This window comes from Sciurus carolinensis, chromosome X (assembly GCF_902686445.1).
Source record: "Sciurus carolinensis chromosome X, mSciCar1.2, whole genome shotgun sequence".
NCBI classification, from domain to species: Eukaryota; Metazoa; Chordata; class Mammalia; order Rodentia; family Sciuridae; genus Sciurus; species Sciurus carolinensis.
The window spans coordinates 104,212,401-104,238,657 of NC_062232.1; the positions used below are offsets into that span (position 1 = coordinate 104,212,401).

At 35.1% G+C, this 26,257-nt stretch overlaps 1 protein-coding gene across 2 annotated transcripts in view; it reads right to left on the minus strand.

Annotated features, from left to right (window-relative positions):
* The window catches only part of Tenm1 (teneurin transmembrane protein 1), a 741,978-nt gene that overhangs the window by 66,299 nt on the left and 649,422 nt on the right, over positions 1 to 26,257 (minus strand). For both annotated transcript variants that reach the window (XM_047535396.1, XM_047535395.1), the window contains one exon: positions 22,774 to 23,006. In XM_047535396.1, coding sequence (XP_047391352.1) covers positions 22,774 to 23,006 — 233 coding nt within the window. The remainder of the gene's footprint in view (positions 1 to 22,773; positions 23,007 to 26,257) is intronic.

Consider the following 26,257-nt stretch of genomic DNA (forward strand, 5'->3'; position numbering starts at 1 on the left):
TTCTTGTGATGATGTTAATGATACAATGCTTACATTATGAAATGAAATGAGGTGAACGATGTAAGCATTGTGACACAGCATTAAGCTTCTACATAAGGATTACTTGAACACAACACTGTGATACCCCAATGGTTGATCTGGTAACTAAATGGTTACTAAGTGACTGATGAGCAGGTTGCATATACAGTGTGGATACTCTGGACAGAGGGATGATTCACATCCCAGTCAGACAGAGCAGGATGGTGCAAGATTTTAACATGATACTTAGAATGATGTGCAATTTAAAACTTTTGAATTATTAATATTACATTTTCCATTTACTATTTTTGAACCATGTTTGACCACAGATAACTAAAACTGTAGAAAGTGAAACTGTGGATAAGGAGGAGACTATTGTACTCTCAAATTAGTCTAAAACCTGTAATTTTTCATCTCCCCTTTATTGAGATCTGGTAAAACTTACTGCGCATGTGTAAAAGTTAGAAACTTCTATGCTAACAAGCATGTTTTTCTAATACAAGATTTTACACACACACACACACACACACACACATACACACACTCGCATGTATTAATCTCATCTGAAGACAATTTATAAACTCAAGAAATTGCTTTTATATGAGCTAATTCCTTGGCAGGAGGTTAATATTAGAACTTGGATCTATCATATATTTGATTAGTCCTTATTTTCCTTATAAAGAACTAATCCTTAACATCTATAAAACTTACAGATTCATTTTAACTTCCCCTGAATGCCTAAAAAGTAATCTGCTAAAGTGAGTTCTCCAAGAAAACCAGGATTTCCAAACAAGTAAATTCTACATCAATGAATGCCATTATCATTTTTCGAGACATAAGGACCTTTAAAGTTTATAAGCAGACTCTTAAGATTGAAGCAGGTCAAACAATAATGAACATTTATTTCCTCTGCAGAATATTTCAGTTGAAGATGAACCAAGGGGAAACTCTGCCTTTTATTTTTGTATGTGTTTTGGCAAAATCAATTTTTAACTGCCTAAAATTTGGTCTGGTTTGTGACAGGCCTATGCTATATGAATACCTTCTATGAACTGACTTCTATATTAAATATTAGTATGTGTAAAATTTAAAAATTGGTTGTCAGAAGAGGGAGGACTGAAGGATTGAGATTCAAGCAAGGAGAAGGGGTGAGAGTAAATGTGCTCAAAGTGTATGAAATTATAAATCACTTATTAAACATTCAGTAAATGCCACTATGCTAGATCTTTTGAGACCCAAAGGACCAAGATTCTGGGTATACTGAAACCAAGAGTAAGAGGAGTACTATGAAACTTTACTAAGGTATTAAAGATAAAATTAAGTATTGCTCCTTTTAGAAAGTAGTAAACTTAGAGAATCTGATCCTCTGAAAATTTAAGCAGGTTCATGAAAGGTATAAATAAATAAATATTTATTTAAAGTATTTGTGGAGAGGCATTAATCAGCTTTCTGTTACTGTAACAAAAATCTGAGATAATATACTTAAAAAAGGAGAGGTTTATTTGGCTGTGTCAGAATTTTAGCCCATGGTTAGTTTGCCCCATTTTTTTTGACGTGTGGTGAGGCAACTCATCATGGTGGGAATGTATAGTGCATTAAGTCTTCTCATAGCTAGAAGTGAAAAAGAGGAAGGAGTGAGGTCCCACTACCTACTTCAAGGGCATGATTTCAATGACCAGAAGACCTTCCCATAAGTCTTAATACTTAAAGTTTCCACCACATCTCAATAGTGCTATGCTAGAGACCAATACATAAGACCTTTAACACATGGGACTTTTGGGGGACATTTTAGATTCTAACTGTAACTGTCGGTATATTTATGCTGACAACAGAGAAGGACAAGTCTGTTCCTTAAGTACATTATTATCCCCATCAGAGTACAAGATTTGGGATGACCCAGGGAGAATAATGTTGGACTGTACATGGTTTTCCTACTTTTAACTTTTGTAAAATTTTAAACACTGTGAACTTATCTCTCTCTGTTCATGTCAGCTGAGTTCCACAGATGAGTGAGTGCCCTTTGAAATAAGTCTGGGCTTATTAAATACTCACTACTGTATTTGCCTTCAGGGCTTATTCTGCTGATAGTTTGTAAAATGTTCTCCTTTCATATATTTGTGTAGCAACTTCTTTTATCATGGTCCAAATTCCAACACACTCTTTTTTCCTTGACAGTCTTTAATTAACTTTGATTGGGTTACACTTAGGCTTGGGGTTGAAAAGATACAGTAGAAGGGCTTTGAGGAAACTGGGGGTATATGTGCTTTATAAATGAATATAGGCATATTTTAAATGTACATATTTTCCTCTCATTTTCTTTCCCTTACCAACCAACCAACCAGCCAACCAACCAACACCCAAACTATTTCCCAAACAACTAGTTTTACAAACTCTTTGCTGGTGGGATTTAAGGGATGTTTAATTTTCACTGAGGATAGAAATCAAATTGGAAATGCCAGGCAGGAAAAATATAATTATTTTTGTCCATCATTTGGAGAGGTTTTCCTTCCTATAATGAGTATTGCTATAACCTAGGGATAGTGATGATGTAGTTTGATCTATTACTGCTTGTTAGACTGAGTGGGAGGAGGTGACACATACCCACTATATTTTAAACTTTATTCTTCAGAGATGGAGATGTGAGTGATTTCAGATCACATAAAGCCATCTGGGGCTAGCAGCATCTGAAGATTAAATTTACTTTAGTATTTTGATGTTGTTGTATCCAGATCTCTAAAACTTGTTACCCAATGTTGTAGGCATAGCTTGTTCCAATAGTCATGTTCATTGATGTGCTTACTGACAGTGTTTTCATTAGCACTTAAAACACAATTAAGGCACAGTCTTTGGATAAAGAAATAGTTCTTCATTAAGAAAACCACTTTCAGGGTTTATTTTTTTTTTTAAATTTTAACCAGTATTCATGTTTAAAGCAAGCAAGAAAATATATATCTGTCATATTACCACAAGTTTAGACAGTGATGCTGGGAGGGTGGGCATGGAGGTGGAAAGAACAACACACAACAGCTTGAGTCCTCATACCCACCCACCTCCACCAAGGAAAATATTAGGCTCAGACGCCCATGCAGCATGTTTAGCTTGGAGCACATTTTTACATTTGTGAGAAAATAAATAAATCCTTGTAAATTAGTGCACATAATGAAAGCACTGACAGACCATAACCTGGAAGTGTGAATGGTGCTGCCTCCATTCATCAGCATTAAGCCCTAACAAGCTCCTTCTATGGAGGGACCTGCTCATAAATAAAGTGCATCTTGTAAAAAAATTATTCACAATGTCTTATGCAAAGTAGGGGACATTATATAATATCTGAACTGCAGGTTCTCTTCTCTGTGAAGCATCCCTCTGTATGAAATGGCTGCAAATTACAGGTGAAATTATTTGACTTCCTTCCTTGTCTTATTATCCTCCAATGAATAAATGCTATAATTCTTAAGAAGACAATTGCCTAAAGCTTGGACAGTCAGGAAAGTTACTAATAAATTTATCACCTTTTGGGGAAGAGGATGCTGCTGATCAATATTAAAGGAACAAGGGCATGCTGATGTGATCACCAGAAGTCCAAATGTGGAACTTAATAGCCTGGAAATAGTAGGTAAAATCCCAAATTAGATAACAGCAAAGATGAGTTTTGGACTGTGCACAATGCCAGTTTCAAAAGTTGGCAGAAGGCATCTTTACACTTAATTTAAAAAAATTACAGCTGATAAGCGGATGATGACATATAATGGGGGGTGGGAGGAGTTAGCGTTAGGGTTAGGGTTAGGTTTAGGGTTAGGGTTAAGGAGGGGGGCAAGAATGGAGGAAGGAAGGACTGTATAGAGGGAAAAGAGGGGTGGGAGGGGTGGGGGGAAGGGAAAAATAACAGAATGAATCAAACAACATTACCCTATGTAAATTTATGATTACACAAATGGTTCGCCTTTACTCCATGTACAGAGAAACAACATGTATCCCATTTGTTTACAATAAAATTTAAAAAATTACAGCTGTTGAGGCCACCTACATTTTTATTATTTCTATATGAAAAATTAAGCCTCTTTTAGAATATAAGCTTTGGAAAGTAGTCATAAAATTCTTTTCATCTATGGCCCTGACAATCACGAAACTGAAATACTGGATTTTTTTTCCTGCCACAATCTGCTCTTTAATTTTATGAGACAGAGATAAATGGTTAAAATCAACTTCCAGGAAATGTCCTAAGCTCAATATAGTGTCTGCTCAATCACCAATACTGAGAGTGCTGAACTGTAAATGACATTAGCCAGTTGATCCTAAAGTGTTCTTTAAGTTAGAGACACTTTGCTTTGTTTTTGTGCATTCCAATTCTCTGAAAATTGGTATCATATATGTGATATATATGGAATCTCTACTAGACAGAAAAATCTTTTCTCCAACTGATCTGACTACTGTCCACTTAATTAACCACTGGGATCAGAAAGGGCCAACTTACTTCTGCTCCATAAGCCTGTGAAGTTCTCTTGCTAAGTAACCACTAAATGAAGCTTCTAGAACTCAGAGGACTTATAGATACAAGTGTGTCATTAGGGGTTGGAAAGAGGCAGAATTTAATGAACAGCTGAGGTGATTTCACTGAGTAGTTAACAATGAGATCAGAATTTTTCCAATAGAAGGCTTTAATAAACTCATTGTAATATTGCAAGTCTAGTGACTAAGTATTTAATCAGGTATTCTGTTTAATAAAGAAGTGATAGTCTATTTTAAACAATAAAAGTAATTTCCAAAGCATTTAAATACAAATTTAAAATGATAAACACTCAAACTAATGTTCTTCTGCTTAGAATATCCTTTTCTTGATGACTCAGAAAGTATTTTAAAAGGCTTCAGAGACATCATAAGGAACAATAGATTTATGGACTAGTTAACCAAGAATTCTGATTGAGAGAAAGATATACAGGGCCAGTTTTTAAAAATTCAGTTCTCAAAGTTTTAGATTTCAGCTTTGCTGCAAGGTGAGGTGTATAAACAGTTCTTCTACTGCTATCAACCACTATTTTCTAAGAGCTTACTGAGGAAGCTGTTTTTCCCTTACTAATTTATTCAAAATTTATGCTAAATATATTATATATCAGGCACTGTGTTAGGCACTAGGAGTAAAATACAATTTAAAATAGGTATGATATTGCCCTTGAGGAGCTCAGAGATGTGGGGGAGAAGGGCAAATAGCCAGGCACAAAGCCATTAGATAAGCACTAGTTTGGGGCGAATTCAGGGTGCTATGGGAGTACTTGGGGCCTGGGCTGGGGATATTAAGGTTGCAAGTGGTATCTGTGTTGAGTGATGTGTAAGCTTAAATCTAAAGAAAGATGTTTAATTTCTGATGATTCTAGTATGAAATCCAGGTAAACAACAATGAAAATTCATGAAGTAGGACTAATATTATTAAATAATGACTATTCCCATTTGTTGAGGGCACTGTGGTATTTCAGATACTGTGAATTCTTTCATGTATTTTATCACTTAATACTCATAATAGACTTGGGAGTAGGTGTTATTTTCATTTTTTTAGATAAGAAAATGGAAATGCAGAGAAGTAAAGTGACTAACTCTAGGCTACATACTAGCTCATGTTTATTTGAGTTCAATACCAGTTCTCTTAATCACTATATCATTTAGCTTAAATAAGGCTATCAATTGCTTTACCATAGGAGTACTGTATAAGACTAGTTTAAGAAGGTTCAGAAACTCCATCAGATTATCTACAAAGTGTTTTGTTTAAGGGTATATTGTCATAGGGAGAGGAGTCATTGGTTTTTTTACATTGTCAAAGGGATCGATGCAAAAATATTGTTAAGAATCTTTGTATTTCTGTATATCTCCTAGACTTCTTCAGAATTGTTCTTCAAAGACATTCTGTAACTTTATCCCGGCAAAATTAGTGAATTTGATGGAAGTAATAAGAGTTTCCATGTGGTAGGAAGTTTGATTACTTGGTTATTATTATATGAGCTGCCACTTAAAAAGGAGGTCCCAGAAACTCATATACATTCAAGGGTCTGGTAGGTGACATAAATGTAAAAGTTAGGCTAGGTGTTAGACCATAATGGTTATAGGGGAAATGAAAGTTAACTAAAGAGAACATTTCCCACCTAAACGCTTTCATTTTTTTAAAAAATTAAAGGCACGATGTAAACCAAATGAATTATATCTTTGAACTGAATCTTATCCTTTACTTTCCAGTTCATGATTCTTGCTAGAGCATAATCAGGAAGGATATATCAATACTGAAGAGGCTGCTATAACTAGAGTAGATCTATGAACTTAGAGTAATTCTAAATTACTAATTTAGTACTGCTGTTAAAAGTTATGTCTTGGTAAAAGAACCATGAAACCAAAGATAACCAAAGCTAGTTGTGATTCTCACCTCTGGAAAATGAAATAATTGGATAACTGTTAATATAATACTTTTTAAGAACACAGTCTCTTTTCTTCCCACCAAGATTAAATCCCATAGTTTGTGACAAGTTCATCAAATTTAGTCAAATCAAGTGAGAATAGTAGGTATTCAAGTTGAATTCATCTTGTTTTTGCTCTGGCCCCCTTTCTCTTCTTCATTACTATTTCAGAAGGTCATTTCCTTTTTAGTATGGCACAGACAGTACTACGTATTCAGATCATTCATTTTTTCCTTCTGAGAATAAAGTTAGATTGCATTTCCTAGGTTCCTCTACAGTTAGGTGTAGGCAGAAGTGATGTATGTCACCTCTAGGCCTGACCCCTAACAAAACCTCTGTTGAGTTCCTCTATGAATCTTTTTCTCCTCCTGTGGTCTAGCTGGATACAGAGAATCCAGTAGAAAAGTGAAAGGCCTAAAGTATCTAGAATCCACTAGATGGAAGGAGATGGGTTGCCTGAATAACTATTTGGAGCAGAGATTCTACATCCCACCACTTGGCAATGCATATTGGACTGTGATGTGAATAAGAAATACATTATTGGTTTTTTAAGCCTCCAGGATGATGTAAGTGTGTTTAATATAGTTTTTAGGTTGGCCTGACTATTATATTCACCAGCCCCAAATCATATTCACCTTTCAAGGCTTTTATAAGATATTTCTCTTTATATTTTAAAGTAACAGAAAATTATACATATTAGTGGTATACCATATAATATTCAATACATGTACACATTGTGTAATGTTCAAATTAGCATAAACCTATCTCCTTAAACATTTGTTATTTCTTTGTGGCAAAAACATTTAAAATCCTTTCTTCTAGTCTTTTGGAATATATAGTAGATTATTATAGTTACCCTTCTCTGGAACAAAACATCAGAACGTATTTCTTTCATCTAACTGTAATTTAGTACCTGGTGACCAACTTTCATCCCCTTCCCACATTCTCCTCAGCCTCTGATAATGTCTATTCTACACTCAACTTCTGTGAGATTAAGATGTTTCTCTTTCATGAAATCTTCCCTGAAAACCCAATTCATCATGGTCTCTCTGGTTTCTAAACCTCAGAAACTGTGGGTTACATATTTTTTTTTTGAAATTTTGAAGATTATTTTTCTTTTCAGTGTACTGTAGTTTTACATAATAGTGGAGTTCATTTTGATGTATTTATGAATACATAAAATTATTTGTTTCATTTTAATCACCAGTATTACCCCCTTTCCTTCACTTTTCCCTACCCTGATCTCCTTCTTCTACTCTATTGGTCTTCCTTCTATTTATTTATTTTTAAAATTTGTGCATTATTGTTACAGATAAAATTGGAATGCATTGTGATATATTAATACATGCACATAGCATAATTTGGTCAACTTTATTCCACAGCTCTTCTCCTTTTCCTTCCCTTATTTATATATTTTTAATGTGAATTCTCCAATCATGCTAAGCTAAACTCCTTGAGGGCAAGAACTTGATTTTGTGGTTTATTTTTATATCTCAACAAATCCAGACCTGGACACAAATGTTGAATAAACCTTCCTGAATTACAGACTAAATTTCCACATGTTTATGTTGAAACACAGCTAACTTGAATAAAATAAAGCATGCCAGGAGGTCAAAAGTGCATACCAATATCTCTAAAAATGTGTTTAGAAAGGATGCAATGATAATCTATTTTTCCCAAGAGCTTTAACAAGAGTATAGCACTTAACAATTAGTGATGATTGTTGTATGGAAAGAGGGGATTTGACAGTTAAGGGCAAATAGATGAAGGACCATGGATTAAATTAACTGCAAATGAATGTGATCTATGTGGGTAACCATACTGAATAACTTAGTGCTCCCTCACCATGCCAAATCCATTTTGCTCTGCCAACACATCCTCGTTGTTATGATCTTGTAATCTTGTTCATCCTTACCATGTCAAGAGTTATAAAGAAACACAAACGCCTCAAGATATTACCTTAATTTGCTTCACTACACACCACAGAAGGGAGAGCAGAGAGAACACTGGCTCTAAGGTTAGGCTGGGAATCAGAGTTTCAGTCTGCCTTACACTGCAGATCAGCTGTAGGACTTTGGGTAAGGCACTTAACTACTCAGTGTCTTGATTTCCTAGTCCATACATTATTACTGATTATACAGAGTAAAACTGTCTGAAGCTCACAAGAGCCAATGGAATGAAAAGACTTTGAAGAGGATAAAGTGTGGTAGTGCTAAGTGGTGTCCTAATTGCATAGTCACTGCTGTAATTCTTTCTGAAAGTGACTTTTCTAAGCCTAGAATGATAGACGAAGATTTCTACGCAGGCTCTGTTTCAACATTTTAAGCTTTTCTGTGTTGTACAGATAAAACAGTATATGATTTAAGTCCATAAAGTCTTACGTAACCTTTGCCAGCACAGTGCCCTATGTTAGATTTGCCACAGAGACAAGGCAGTAGTTGAAACAATTTTGTTAACTCAGGGGAAATACTGTACTATTGAACTATTGATGTAGAAACTTTCAAGCTTTTATAAGATGATTAAAGTTTTCATACAGAGAATCAAATAAATAAAGCTCCGTGCTGTGCAATTGGCTAAGGAAGACACTGGGCCAAGGGTCATAGTGGCATTTCAACATTTAACAGTGAAACCAGACACTAATAATGATAGGAGTTAGTTTTCCTTGCTTTATAGAGGTGTGTGTGTGTGTGTGTGTGTGTGTGTGTGTGTGTGTGTAAAAGAGATTGGGGTAAGTAGAATGTTGTAGTTCAAATCAAAATGCATATATTTTGTTTTACTTTTGTGCTACAATTCCTGCCCAAAAGATTCCTGGAGAGTGAGATTTAATGGAACGCAGTACTTAGTATTTAGTATGGGCTAAGATAAATGAGATTTACTAAATTTGAGCTAGAATTTTATTGCCCCCCCCATTAAAAATTCTTCAAACCTCAAGCAACTGTATACAGGACAAAACTCAGATACATTTTGAAGCAATGCCTCTATCATCTTAAGAAAACAAACCATCTCATAAGATCCTTATGTGAACAATTAGCCCGAGGAAATAAAGTTCATTTATTGCCCATGGGCCAGCAAAAAACTAATTGCGTTTGTTCCACTCTAGGGAAAATGAGTCTCTCTCAAGGTATGTGAGCATCCAAGAAGTTCTAATAAAAAAAAAGCAAACTAAGTAGAATATCTTGTCCTGAATACTCTGTAAAGGCAGGATATGAGGAACAATCCAACAGTGCTTAATATTCACAAAAGTGGGCAAACTCAAGAAGAATTAAAATTTCTTTAGCATAATTATTTGCCCATTCAAAACAACACAGAAGGCCCATCTAAAATTCTTGCAACATCTGAACATCTTGACTAATGAAGCTAATGCTAAAATGGAAGTTCACCAAGTCAGGAGTGGTACAGTCATTTGTGAAAGGTAAAGCACTCTGTGAATACAATTTTTCAGCCTTTCTAATGGAAGTTCAAGAGGCATTTAGGAGGACTGATTTGGGCTCAATCAATAATACATGAATATAGTAACAGCATGTATGTATGCGCACACACAAATGTGACAGCTGAGTAAAAGCAAAAGATAGCCAAATCAGTTGTATGAGACAACTCATTGCACTGTTTTCTCTTTTCCATGCTCTGACCTACAAGTTTGACAATCTGTGGGCATGAGAAGGTTATACCAAAAGGTATGAAAAAAAACTCAATGCCTTTTTCACAGGGGCTGACAACTTCCTTAGCCTTGTCTTCATGAGAGTGGGCTTTCTGAGGCTATCTCCTTACCTTTTTCCTCTAATTCAATCACAAAGATAGCTTCATGAGAGATCCAAGAGAAAGAAAGAGTCTGGAGTCTGGTGGTAGAAGTTGGAAGATGTGTCTGTGAGACTGTGATTCAAATGAATTTATATAATTTCCCAGAGTTCAGGTTTTCCCTTTGTCTATGGTGAGAATAAAAGCTGAGCTGCCCATGTCAGTGGATTACTGTAAAGGCCAAATCAAATAACAGCTGTTCTGTCTGTGAAATCTTTCCAAAAGGTTAACACAAGTGATGTTAACATTTATTTATGTTTTTGATTAACAGTTTTCTAGTATCATGCTCTGGTTTATCTGTTATATGATTGCCTGCTTCAACATGGTTCTCCTTAGGTGCCAGGAGCCTGATGTGTATTTCTGTCGGTATCTCCTCCAGGCTCATGGTGATGATCAGTTTGTACAGGATCCTATATTATTTCTTCAGCCAAACTGGTCTATGTGCTGGTTCTGAAGAATACCACTCTTTCCCTTCATTACAGGTTTGCTTGCACCATTCCCTGAGCCTGGAATGAGCTTTTCTTCTAGTATTTAATTCCAGTTCATCTTTCAAGGCACAGCACAAACCTCAAGAATTTTGATACACAAACTGACTCAGGGACTTTCAAATATATTGATGGAAGTATTTCCTTGTCAATTACATCAAAAAATTTCATTGGTCTTGTCACTACTTTATTCTCCACTGCCCTATCTTCTCTCCTTTACCTTATTATTTTTTAAAATTGGTTCTTTTTAGTTATACAGAATATACTATGATATAATTATGGGATATAACATGTAATATAATTTGCTCATTCAGTCCCTAATACTTCCCTTTTCCCTCTCTTCCTCCCACTCCCTGTTTCCTTCGCTCTACTCTACTGATCTTTCTGCTCTAAACTTATTTTTTTTTAAATTAGCATCTTCTGGATGTACCTTACTCTTTCATTTCTTATGCTTTTTGGAGTTCACTTGACTTATTAGGAATAGAGGTTAAAATCCGTTTCCCAGTTTTTCTTTACCTTTGTGTCCAGCTCTTCTTCAGATTAAATTCTTTTCTTCTACATCTTCCTCTTCTGCTTATTTCCCTCTCCTTTTCTATCCAAACCCCAAACCATTCTCCATTCCCTGAACTCTTGTAATGTTTAAAGTTTATATCACAAAACTTAATGCTCAATTATGGTCTTCTCTAATAAGTCCCTCCCTTGCCTTCCCAACCAGCTTATATTCCACTCCAAGGCAGGGACCATATCATTTTACTTCACTTATAAATCTTGATTTTGCTGCTTGGGAAGCTTAACAAAATAGTAGATCTCAGGGAACTTTGTTCTTTATCTGACAAGATATACTGGGAGCATGATGTGGGTTTGACAGAATAGTTAAAACCAGTGGGAGTTTTATGAATAGGAAAGCAAGGCCATTGGCCCTAGTGTCTTATTGACATCAGTTAAATAGTTTGAAAGCCTTAATTAAAATGACAGCATCTCTTGATACCTGTCTAATAACCAGGAGGTTTTTGTGTAACAAGAGATGGTCACAGTGTTGACCTATAGTATTGGCATAGTTCCTGCATTGGGGGAGTACTTTGTATGTTTATAGAATTAATGACTAAGATCTTTATTAGAAACAGAACAATTTGAGCAATTAAAAAAGTAATTAATAATAGCCAGTGAGTTTTATAAAGGAGCTAAAACAAAATCAAACAGAAGCATATTAAAATAATGTCACATCCTATTTTTCCAATGGCAATGGTTGTTAATCCAAAACTTCAAACACATCCAGAATTTCTAGAAACTAGGGAAATATATTTATGGCTAATTTGGGAGCCAGTAGTCTTGGTCATCTCTTAATTGACTAGTTTCATTTAAAATATTCAAATTGATTATTTGAATAAAGCCATACTGTTAAAACGGAACCAGATATACTTGGGAAATAAAAGTGCCCAGCATTGGTAAAAAACAGGTTTTTAACTGTTGCTCTGGGTTTTTAAAAAAATTCCAAGTTTAATGAGCTAAAATCAGAAGATGTAAGATATAAAGTAGTCTTTTTTCAGTTCACTTTCCTCAGAAATGCCCCCAGTTTTACAACTCTGGGAAAGGTGAGAAGGTACCCTGTGAAAGACTCAAAGTCCTAAAGCAGGGCTGGAGCAGGAGCATTCCTGCAGTTCTGATTTTGCTTTGTTCAAGAGAACACAGAGAAAGGATTGTGGAAACCAATGCAGGTAGTCCTTGTAGAATCCATTCTGATGAATTTTGGCTTGGGGAAGGACAAAACAGACATCAATTTATTACTATGCCTTCAATTTCCTTGGGTTAGACATGCTTTCCAAAATGAGAAATGATTCCTACCCACTCAGGGAAATTACCACTGTAATCAGTTTCCCTTCCTGAGTAAATACTGGTAAAAAGGGGCACCTACCCACCTTCTTTTTCCCCCAAACCCTTACACAGTCTAACAAGATTTTTGAAAAACCAACTGGAATAGCTAGCAAATGAAACTGGAAGAAAAATAGAGCAAATAACACTGGGGCTTCCTAGCTAGGTTTGATAGTTGAGGCTTGAAGATAAGCTCACATTTGAGTTATTAAGCCTGCAATTCCTCAGGGAAAAACTTTAAATGGGCCAGAACTCACTCCCAAGGAAACAGTGACTTTCTTTGGTCAATGATAAAATTGACTATATTCAGGCTCTTCCAGGAATTTCATAGGGAACTCCGCATATGGATACATACTAGAGGTGCTGATGAGTTAATGAAAGTCTTAAATCTAGTCAGTTCAAAATATAAGAGATTAATGCCAGTCACTTACAGGGGGTCTTGAAGACTGTTCTCATATGTTGGTACCTATATCTTACAGGTCATTAAATACTCTATCATCTCTTTATGAGTGAAAACCTTATTTAAAACAAAACAAATCAATTTTTGAAATGGTTTCGTCAGGCATAAAATTTCCAGTTGCTCTCTCACCCTTCTTTTTATATATTTCAAAATTATGAAATATTTCAAATGGGAGCCGAGTTGGAAAATGATACTACAGACTGCCATGTATACATCACCGGAATTTAATAGGTACTAACACTTAGTTCACCTATCTTACAAAGAGGAAATGTTATTGATAGAGCCAAAACTCCATCTCCTTATCCCTTTACCCTTTCCCTTCCTTCCCTAGATGTAACCACTATCTTGAAATTAGTATCTTCCTGTGGATATTTTTGTAAATTTTCTACATTTGTATATCTACAAATAATATATGGTATTGTTTTTGTGCTTTAAAAATTTGTGTAGGTAGGCTTAGAGTGTGGCTCAGTAGTAGCATATGTGTTTAAGCATGCATGAAGCCTAGGGTTCCATCTCCAGGAATAAAAAAAAGTAGGAAATAGATGGATTAATGGTTGCACAGTAATATGAATATACTCAATGTTTCAGAACTGTACATTTAAAATGGTTAAAATGATAAAATTATGTTATATACTGTTTATTTTACTACAACAAAATATGTAAGTGATATTATACTTTATATATCCCTTTGCAATTTTCTCTTTTATTCATCCAACATTGTTTTTGTGATTATGGATGCTTTTGCATGTACACCTAGTTCATTCTTTTTTTTCTGTTGTATAATGTTCCATCATTTGAGTAAGCACTTATTAGATTGTTTCTATTTTATACTTTAATGAATATTTTAGGACGTGTCCTTATCCCATATGTACTTGTGACTTTCCATACTATTTTCTTCAGCTGAGCACTTCCCAGTAACTCTCTCTGACATGGTTACCATTTTTTTCTTTAGTTGGCTAGTTAGTTTTGCAAGGCTTAGAATTAAATTACAACTGTGTATATCCAATCAATGAAGTTTGAAAGAGAATTTGAATACAAACAACATTGAAAACAAAACAATACTAATCTTGAAAACAATCCAGTTAATAATAGTAATTAGTCTAAAATATATTTCAATTTTTATCATTATTCTCATCATACTTTATTTGTACAAGGTATTAGTTTAACTCATCTTTGTGTAATTTCATCCTATATAACCCTATAAAGAAGGTAGGTACTATTTCCATTTTACAGATGAGAAAGTAACAGCTCAGTGATGGGTCCAAAATAGGTTTGAAGTCAATTTTAACTGAAGTTTCTAGTTTTAACTGTTCTAAATATTTCCTAAGATTTCCAAATTTCCAAGGGATCAAATGGGAAAGACACATGGAATGATTTAAGGTTCACTGAAAGGCCTGTCTTAAAAATAACTTTATCATTGGAGGACTTTTCTAGCAGGACACAAACAGTAGAGATGTTAAGGAAATATGTTGATAATCCAATGCTATCAAATTACAAAATTTCTATAGGATTTTGAGTGGCTGGTGATGTAGCTCAGTGGCAGAGTAGCTTCCTACACATGAGCAAGGTTCTGAGTTTGCTCCCCAGCACGAAAAAAGAAAAAAGGAGGAGGAGAGATAACAAACGTGGAAAAATATTTGCAACACATGAGAAACAAAGGGATGTTTTTCTTATATTTCAAATACTGAAAGAACTTGATAGAAAAATTAGCAAAGGATATGAAAGTGAGCTTACCAAAAAGAAAATACAGATGGTCACAAAACATGTGAAAATGACATTCAACTTCATTGATAATTAATAAAATACCAATTAAAGCTACAAGATATCATTTCCCACTGATGAGATGCACATGCATTCAATAAAAAGTTTATATTCAGAGCATCTGAAGGTATGGTAAACAAGTACTCTTAGTAACTATGAGTTAGAGTATAAATATATTCAATCTTTTGTGAGGATGATTTGGTAATATGCACTACAGTTATAATTTAATGCCATTTATTCACAAAATTTCTTCAAAATACATGAACTATGTTATTCCCTGAAGAAGTGTAATAATACAAAATTAAAATAAAAAAGTTCATCATGATGTAACTGGCTTAATAAATTATGATAATTCCATGTTATAATATTAAGCAGGTCTTAAAAATGAAGAGGTAATTATGTACATGCTTTTATGGAAAGATATTCAAGATATATTATTAAATGAAAGAAGCAAGGTGAGTAGTTATCTATATGGTATGATTCTTAATATATAAGGAAAATTAAATATAAAGGTCTAGAAGGAATCTGAAGACTGTTAAAATAGGTTACATTTAGAGAGATGGACTGGAGTGTTTGTGGTAAAGAAGTTTAAAAGTTTCTTTTAGTATTTTTCTATACAGTTAAAAAATTTAAACCATATATATGTTATTTTTATATTTTTATTTCTCAATATCAGTAGGGCTTATCTAGATTATAAGATTATGGATTATTTAAATTTTTTATTTATACTACTCTCTTAAAATAGGTGCAATTAATATCTTTCACTATTGATGTACCGGGATTCCAAGGATTTCCATTTAGGTCTCTCTCTTTTTTTTTTTTTTTTGCGGTGCTGGGGATTGAACCCAAAGGTTTCTTTCTTGACTTATGGTATTAACCCTTTAGCAGGTGTCCTGTAACATGCTCAGAATGAGAATAACCCATTGTCAACCATCAGAAATATGCCTCTCCTTCTTTGGAGTGCTATCATCCATGAAAAGAGAGAACTGATTCCTCAGAGATCAGGCCATAGGACAGGACAGTGTGTGCGTGTGTGTGTGTGTGTGTGTGTGTGTGTGTGTGTGTGTGTGAGAGAGAGAGAGAGAGAGAGAGAGAGAGAGAGAGAGAGAGAGAGAGAGAGAGAGAAAATATCCTATTTTTGAGGCTGCGCACAGTGGTGTGTGCCTGTAATTCCAGCGACTTGAGAGGCTGAGGCAGGAGGATCATGAGTTCAAGACCAGCCTCAGCAACTTAGTGAGGCCCTAAGCAACTTAGTGAGATCCTGTCTCAAAATAAAAAGGGCTGAGGATGTGGCTCAGGGGTTAAGTACCCCTGGGTTCAATCTCCAGTACACCTAAAAGAATAATAACTTATTTTTAAAGAATACAAAAGTTATATTTTATTTCATAACTAAGCACTTGATCATTTGAAAAATAACATTTTTGTTTTGTTGAATTACAAAAATGAATGCTCAGAAAATGAAAGAGAAAGTAAAATCAATTATAATTCATTATTCAGAAATTATTATTGCCATGAAAGAATGAAGAGAAGACATTTCAAACATTCTTCACTTTACCAGTTTGCTGCTTAGATTCATCTAACTTATATATCTTGTAAAAAATCTGCTTTTTCTTGATTACAAAGAAGCAGCAGCTGTCCTTCTTACATGCATATAACTTAGGTCATTAGTGATGTTGGTGTAAATGCCCTGTGTGATGCCATCTATAATCCTTGGGCAGAAGTGGTCAACAATGCAATAAGTTGTTCAATTCTAAAATAAAAATAGACTTCCTGACTCCATTTCCAGCTATGTTTTAGTCCACGATGATGTTAAATTCATGGATTTCCAAAGACATCTTGGTTTACTGTATGTCATTTGAGTTTTACATTATATATCTGCTCATTTATCCAGTATTTCTGGAGGATCGATGAAGCTAAAAATATATTCTGATGACCCCTCCATTGTGGAGTGAATATTCTGGATTCCCTGAGAAGTCAGTGCAGTTTGCAGATTCCTTCAAAAATCAGCAAAGCATGCTACACTCACCAGGAAATTACTACTGTTTCTTTGTTTTTATAGTGAGCTCTGTGCATTTGGTAAACTTGGAATTGTGGGGCCATCTTATATTGAAGATGGAGCAATAAGGGACCATGATCAAAGTTTTAACTCTAATACAATTTCATGTTTTAGAACCTTAAAAACAAACATTTTGCATTGAAAGAGATTTCCTAATTAACTTCTGAAGAATTTGTACATTAAAACATCTTACCCTGCTGGAGAAGACTGATAAAGCAAATGCACTACCTTCTGCTGAGGAGAAACTGTATTTAGAAGGAACTTGCTATTCTCATAAAACTTTTAATAGGAAGAAGTGAATCAAATTCCTTAATTACCATTTTATGGTTGGTAAAAGGGCAAATTACATGCCATCCATTTCTAAACTTCTAAATGTCTCTGGTGCTTTTAATTAAAGCTGCCATCTAGAAACTACTAAAGCAATTTTATGCAATTAGTTATTTATAGGTTACCATAATACACCACTCAAAATATGATTTAAGTGATTTGCAGCCTGTTAGTGTGTGATCTCTGTCATTTTTTTTTTGACCAGAGACTCTTCTTTTCAATCTGTGGAGGCAATTCTTAAGTGGACAGATAAGAAAGGTGTACATTGAAGAACTGTGATAAGGAAGCAAAGTTATTTTGGCTAGTGATCTTAAATAAAAAGAATCATCATTCTATGCTATCAGTCTTTACAAACAAGAGGTCCAAGTTTCATTCTAGACAAGACTGTGGAGGTGAAGCATAGTCAGCCCTCTGAATCCATAGGTTCCACACCCTTGGATCAGCCAACTACATATTTAATAAATTAAAAAGAAATTGTATCTGTACTGAACATGTACAGACTATTTTCCTTGTCATCATTCCCTAACGATACAATATAACAACTATTTACATAGCATCTATGTTTTATTAGATTATAGCTTTTCAGAATAGCATGTACATGCCAGAGGAAGGAGTAGAGCTTCAGGATACATCTCAGCTAGATCTAGGAAGGGATGGAAATTGTTTGCATCTAAACTTTATTAAACCAAGATTTCATAATTGACAATAAAGTTAAATACATTCTGTATATCTGGTGTTATGAATACCTAAAACCACTTTTGGAAGCTGTCAAGATTTAAGGATCATTTCTCTCCTATGGAATAACCATTTGCAGTCACCTGGTATTGCTTAAGTCCTGCTGACTTCTGAGGTCACTTTGCTTAAAGATATGCATGAAAACAGAGATATAATCCTTGGTGAGATCCAAGAAAACCAAGTTAAGTCATTGATTAATTTCATCCTGTCCAGTCACTCCTTCACCCTCTGTATGTACTTAAAAAAATAAATGCATTCAAGCTTGTCACAAATTTTATTTTATATCCCCACCTAGTACCATTTCACATTCTGCTTAAGTACTTGGTCATCTATTACATGACTCATTAGTTTGAGTTCTCCGTAGAATTAAAGAAAGTTGCAGTAAAAATAATAAATGGAACCTAAGTTTCAACTACATCATCCATGCATGTTTTAAAAGCATCTTTCAAAGTCAATTCGAACTCATATACAATGCAGGGATTAGCACTCCATCAACCTCTTTGCTAAACTTTTTTCTTTGCCCCATTACATTGAAGTATTGATGAGTAAAATGGCAAATGTTTCTCTTTATTGGGATTCAAATCAAAGTGCATAAAACTGGATCAGATAAAGCCTTCTTCCCAGGAGAAGTAGCCAAGGGCTATCATATGAAATTCTATTTGGAGACGCTTCCATTTTTCCTTCAAACAAAATTTGTAGTTAATACTGTAGTCAGGAAATTTAATAAAATGAAAGTTTCCTGTCTTGGTCCCTTAAGTAAAATTTGGTGATGTTCCTAATTGCAGAATCTTCCAAAGAGAAGTGACAAGGTTTCCTGGAGATTTATTTAAATAATTACATTCATAGACTATGTAAGTGCTATGTAGTTCACTATGCATACAATCTTAGGTTAGAAAAATCAGAGAAATGAGTTCAATAGAAAAGAAAACTAGAATAAAGGTTATTTATCTTGTAAATAAAGCTACTTTATTTCCATTGAATACATGTCATTAGATTGAAAACTATTTCCCAATATATCTATCCTTCCCAGAGATCATGGATTTTAGCAGAAAGGCAAGCAGTGTGAGATAGTTGAGGTATCACGATTCTTTATTTCTTTTTCATCATTTTTTTTCTTTTTTTAAATCAGGCAGACTTGGTTTGAATTCCAGGATTACACTGTAAACTATCTGACCTTGGGTAAATTTCTTAACCTACCAGTTTCCTTGTTTGTATGATGGGAATAATATTACAGTACAAACTTGTGCATTATTGTGAAGATCATAGATACTGTGTATAAAATATCTAGTACAGAGTATGACACAAAATAGGCACCCGGTAAGTTATCTATGGCTATTGTAATACTTTTGGGCTTGGGGAAAGAACATTCTGAGCTTTCAGTTTACAATTGAGGAATCTCAGGACCCAGTGTTGGAATGGCTAATGTCACCAAACCAGTAATGGCATCATTAAGTTGTGTTCAGAAGATCACAGTGAGGTACAGTGACTTGCACAGAATCATTCAAAGAATCACAGGCATTACATGAATTGAACAAGAAAGTCCAGGCTCCCTCACTGGGTATGTATCACAATATTGCTGCAATTTTTCAAAAACAAAAAGCCCCCAATAAACAAAACACTCCATGGCTTCTGACTTTTTATGTTTTGCTATTTTTTTAATTCCATTTGGTAATTGACTCTGACTTTAGGATGAGTGATCTCAAAAGCAAATTTTATTTCATCCTATTTTTAGAATAGATTTGGAAAGTAAATTAGCTGTCTTACAGATTAACATTTGCTTGACTTACCTTGCATAATTAAGGACATGTTGGAGAGTCTGCCTATAACTGCAATATGTTGCTTGTTAAAGTCTTAGAGCAAGCTCTCTTTTCTAACCTAGAAATTGTACTCCCTAGATGTACATTTCCATTTTCTACTGATCCACACTTTTTCTTTATGAGCTTCTGAATAGAGGGGAAAAATTCAAACCTTTCCTTAAAGATATCCATTAAACAGTTGCTGTCTTTTAAGGGGGAAGGAAGAAGCTGATGTGCATAGTAGTTGTAAAGCAAAAACCAAATTGGGCTTTCTTGAGAGACAAAGAACCTGCAGGAGAACTTCAAAGATGAAATTAGCAATTAGCCATACTCTTCTCTCAATTTTCACACTGTGCTTTAATAACTTCTTGCATGATTTTTTCCTTCTACGGAAGTCTATGAAATTGCCCTGCAGCATTCAATATAATGAGAATCTCACTTCTGATTCACTGACAAGGGTGAGTACTATCTATATTCAGCATAGAGATAGGTGCCATAGCTAGGCACCTAAGTTTCTGAGCAGCATTTTCAGAGAAACTTATGTCTGAACATAGGGTCTGCCATGTGAATGATTTTATATAGCACTATCAGGGTTTTAAATACTGTCAGCATGGTTGAAGGTTATGTGGTGGATATCTAGCATAACCCATACATCCCATTCTGATAAGTATTCTTGTTTACTTGCTGAATTACGACAGATGTTGACAACGCAAATTTCAAGAATGTTATATGAAAGCTTTCCTGGACGGATTATGCATTCAGCTATCTGAAGCATAAGCTAGGTGTTCTTAGGACAATTTGCTGCTCTAGATGAATAAAGTGTACCAAATTATAGTAAAGACCACTTTTGGAAAGAAGGATAAATAAATCAAGCCAAAGGAAAATATACCACCAGCTATGACAAGGAGAAAAACTTAGTTTAATATTAGCTTTAATAGATATATAAATTTTGGCACTCTCATTACCAGTGCTTCAAGAGTTCATGCAAATCCTGTTCATCAGAACTCTATTATTGCTGCTTTGCAGGCAAAAAAGATGCAGTGAACCAATTATTTGCTTTATTTGGAAAAGCTGAGATATTCATTCTCTATGAGACAGGTTGAATGTGGTAGGTGAGATGAGTGGTTTTCATACTAGCAGCAACTCAGGAGGATGTCAATTTCAGGCACAATACAAGCTTGATTCCTCCCTATTTCTTATGCAGAAATCATTATGATACCCACAGAGTTTTAAACCTGTGCAAAAGGTGGGACCCAGCCTGATGTACTTCTGTGAAAGATGAGCTGATTATAAGCTGCACCTGAGTTATTCATTCATTCATTAAATATTTATTGTGGACCTACTATGTATAAGAAATGAGAGCTGGCACAGGGAAGAACGCTTTACTGTAATACTTGTGGGGCTTATGTTCTTCAAGGTAAAATTCATTCCCTTTAAACATCACTGAAATTACCTTTTAGGGATACCTGGCATAAGAACTAGTTAATTAATTGATCAATTACACAATAAGAACCTATAGAATATACTGTGCTAAAAATTGGAGTAGTGGGGAAGGTTAAGAACATAAGATGTAGTTTCTCATCTCAAGCAATTTACTTCTGTAAAAAAATCTCCCATTTGTGACAGAAGTGGAAAACAAAAGAAGGCAAAATATAATAGAGTACTAATTTGATAGTGTAGACACTGCTGAAGAAATTCAGATTTAATGGATTGGGGCTAGCTGGAAGGACTTTATGAAAGACAGAGACCTTAAAGAAAGAAAAGGCTTTAAACTCTCATATTTGTTGGTACTTAGTCTCAAAATGGCTATGTCAAAGGTTAAAAAGTAACTTCTTAATATTTGAAATAATAAGTGACCAACAATTCAAACACATTAATCTCACTGTATTTGTTGGCATGGGAAGATATTCATAATATGTTAAGTGTGAAAATCAAGTTATAGAATAGCATCGCATAATATGATCCTACTCTTAGAGAATTAAAATATATGATGGGCCTGGAAAAGAGTAAAAATGGATAAACACTAAAACATTAATGGTGGTTTTCTATAGGAGGTAGTTTATAGCTATTTTTTCATTCTCTTTTCTAAGTTTTCTGCAACAAATATGTATTATTTATGTATCAATTTTAAAAATTGGTTTCATATAACCCAATGAAATGAGCACTTTGAAAAGCTCACTAAAATAAATGTACACACATATTCATACTTCTTGGAGAAGGAATACAGAAAAGTGATTAAATAATAAAGCAGATGGGGTAGACAGACTTAAAAGTTGACTATCCTTCAGCATAGTGGCCTAACCTAGGAATATAAACCAAGTCTACAAAATCATGAAGTTCACTGGGAGACAAATTTGTTCACTAACTTTTAGGCAACCAAACTTGGTCCTTAAAGATTGAGAAATAAATTTAGGACAAATAAGAGTAAGATCGACTTACCACAGAAGGCAAACAAAAAATGCAATTTGTTATCCTAGAGGGGGATACAAGTGAAATACAAGTAGCTTCAGGAATGATCTAGATAAATTAGTGGAAGAAAGATATGTTAAAGATTGTGAAGCAAAAGGTAGGAATGGTAAGGGTCTGTGAGATAGATATTCAACACACTTGACAGTGGTAGAAGGTGGGTACAGAACTGATCTCACTAAATGCAGACCACTGACCTAAAGCAGGGGTCTGAAGGCTCCCTGCTGTGCCAGCTTAACTCTTTAGTTGCTGGATTGTGGGGAGTTTTCAGGAGGTAGTCCCTGGGAGAAGTTGGGAGACAGGGAGGCAATCAAAGGGTTTTGGTCAATAGTTATTTATCAACCAGAAAGGGAGTGTTTCAATCTTTTACTATCAATTATGACCATACTAATGTATATTGGCTAAAAATTCACCATGTATGTGCCTATCTTCTAGGATAGAGTTCAAAGTTGTCTGTTAGAAGCAAGAATTGAGATGGATGGATGAAGTACAGTGTGGCAGCAGCCTTAGGATTTTGTGAAGTCAAATGAAATCTTTAGTTGATGAATGGATGATTTTTTGTTTTTACCTCGAGGGCTGTTCAAAGAAGCTTCTGATGCTCTCCCACCATCTCCGCAGTGACTCTGGTCAAAGGGAAGGCACTGGTCACCTGTTCCTGCCACCACTTCAAAATTCTTTGACAGATCTTTTGTCTCCACAAGAGACTTCAACTTGTAGACTTTTCGAGTATTGGTGTCTGAGAGATACAGTGATTCAGACACTGGGTCCATAGCCAGATAGTATTTGTGAGCAGGACTTGTGCTAAGAAAGAGAAAAATAAAGTTACTCAAAGCAATTTGTCCAACATGCACCCCCTGGGGTCTGCCTTGTGTCACAAATTGAAAAAATCTCTTAGAAGAAAGAATTCTTGAATCTTCCTGCTTATGTAAGGAGGGGACAGATACTTTGATTTTCTCCTCATGGGTCTAGGTATGAAAAAAAGTTCAATGTGTACTGCTAACTTGAAATGATGCTGGCATTTTAATATTATCCATTTGAGGGTAGAAAGAAACAGAGGAGAAAAAAAAATCCCAGGAGAGAACTTTTCTCATACTTTTCATACCCTGTTATCCAATTACCAATTGGGAGACTGCCTGGATACCTCACAGTCACTTCAAACTCAAAAATCCAAAACAGAAGTTATTTTCTTCTACCTTCCCCATCTCTCATAAATGTACTCCTTTTCTGGGCTTTCTGCCTTACTTGGGGACACTGCCATCCTCCTAAGGCTCTTGCTGTCAATTAAAAGGCATGGCCAAAGGTAGAGGAGTGTTGCTGGAAGGGCTGTGCTGTAGATACACTGCCAAACTTTTCCTCTCCAAAGTTTCCTTTTGTAGCTGATGATCAATTCTCTTATCGATTTTTCTTCTTTCAGGAATAATAATAATAGAATTGATTATATATAACTTCATTTAAGGTATAATCCTATCACAGGATTATGTAATCAAATGCCTTACCTCCTAAAGGCAACACTGAAGTTACCTCGACTGATTTTTGGCATTCTTGAATCTCTTCAATTGCAAAAAACCATAGGATCTCATGTTACTTTTATCTGCATAGATGATTAAGCTCATTATTTTTGAGTCTTGCTAATTTCAGTGATTTGATTGCTGCAATATTTTACTTGAATGCAAGGTTCATGTAAGACCGGCGTCACTCAAGCTGCAAACCTGGAAGTCATCCCTGATTCTTTTCTCTCCGCAGGCACTTGTGTCTGTAAACTAGCTTTCAGAAACATTCTCTTCTTTCATCCCTTCTGCCATTGCATTAGTTTTAGCTTTCATCATCTCTGGCCTGGAGTATTTTCTATAGTCTGGCATATAGATGTTTTTGAATATTTAAGTCCATTTTCTCCCACACTGCTTTCAGGATTATTCTGATTATTTGGCTCTCATCTTTAAAAACTTTTTAATGTTCTTTGGTGTGGTATACAAGCTTTCTACACTTGATTCATTCTCATATGCCTTTTGAGGCTTTACTCCTTAAGGAAACCTTCCCTAAATCTCCAACTTGAGTTATTTGTACTGTGCTTAAGGGGATTATATATTATGCTAAATTATTTATGTGTCAGTATCCCCCCAAATAAACCATGAGATCTTGAAGTAGAGCAAACTTTTGTTGTTTATCTCTAAAATGTTCAATGCCCAGAACTCTGCCTAGCACCCAGTTGTCAAGTCAGAAACTAGAAGTCACTCTTTTCCAACTCTTTCTTTTCACCATTACTCAAATCCAGCAACACACCATGGGCTTTTGTTTATTCTACCTCCTAAATTCTTCTCCAGTTTGCCCACTTTACCTCTGCTATCATTAGTTCAAGGCTCCATCACCTTTCATCTGAACTCTTTACTTGGCACCATTTCTGTATTATGTGTTTGTTTATTAATTCATTAAAAATCATTTACTAACTGCTTATAATGTGCCCAAGATCTGTGCTATGGTCTAGAGGCCTATCTTTGTGTAAGATACAACCCCTTTTTTCATGAAACTCATAGTCTAGTGGGGGAGACAGATAAGTAATCAAGGTCTGACTGTCATTAATCCAAATATTATGACAGGAGAGGTAGAGGGAGAGAAATGAGCAGAGAGGAGGGAGTCATGGCCTAGTAGAACCTATCACGTTGTATTAGCATTATTTTTTAAAATTATTAACTGAAGTTAATAGTTTATTGAGGTTTCCTTAGTTTTTACCTAATGTCCTTTCTGTTCCAGGATTCCATTCAGGGTAACAAATTATATTTAGTTATCATGTTTCCTTATGCTCTTCTGGACTGTCACAGTTTCTCAGAATTTTCTTGTTTTTGATGACCTTAACAGTTTTGAGGAGTACTGGTCAGGTATTTTGTAGAATGATCCTCTATTGGACTTTCTGTGACATTTTTCTCATGGCTAGACAGGAGTTGTGGGCTCTTAGAGGAAGACCACAAATGTCAAGTGCTGTTTTGATCAAATAATATCAATGGTACAAACCTATCAACATGACTTATCACTGATGGGGTTGACATTCACTTCCTGGCTGAGACAGTGTCCCCCCACTGGAAAGGTATTCTTTCTTTCCCACGTTCCATGTTTTCTGCTTTGGAGAGAAGTAACTATGTACACCCAACATTTGAGGTATAGGAAGTTATATTCTACCTCCTTGAAGGTGGAACATTTACATAAATTATTTTGAATTCTTCTGAATGTGAGCTTTATCTCTTTTTCATTTATTTAAGAATTCATCAGTTTATTTATATCAGTATGGACTCATATTTATTTTATACTTTGCATTAAATATAATGCAATTTTATTCTGTTGCTCAAATTGTTCCAGCTTTAGCCATTCAAAGCTCTTTCTGTTGGCTCATGTGCCCCTTTGCCATACTTGCATCAGTGTTTATCTTTTTGATAGCATTTCTATACTTTCTGGCACTATAAGATGTTCCACAGACTCATCTTGTAGTTGCCCCGATCCTTGAATCAGTTATTTCTCCAAGGATCTCTGGTTCCTTTTATTGGAGAATGGTATTAGAAACCAAAATCTGGCTGGGCACAGTGGCCCACACCTTTAATCCTAGTGACTCAGGGGACTGAGGTAGGAGGATCACAAGTTCAAAGCCAGCCTCAGAAATGGTGAGGTGCTGAGGAACTCAGTGAGACCCTGTCTCTAAATAAAATACAAATTAGGGCTGGAGATGTAGCTCATGATAGAGCACCCTTGGGTTCAGTCCCTAGTACCAAAAAAAAAAAAAAAAAAAAAAAAAGAAAGAAAAGAAAAGAAAAAAGAAAGAAAGAAACCAAGATCTTAAACACACTATTTTTGCCACACAGCTCTCTCTCTCCAACTACAGTGTGAGCTCCTTGCAGGCAGTTACCATATTCATCTTTCTATTTTTGGTGCCAAACAGAGTGCCTGACAGACTTGGTGTTTGGTAAGTACTGAACTAAACTGGACTGTGGGACATGAAACTAAGACATAAGAGAGTTCAGGCCTTGGCTACTTAACCAAGCAAAATGGAGGGGGGAGAGTCATCAGAA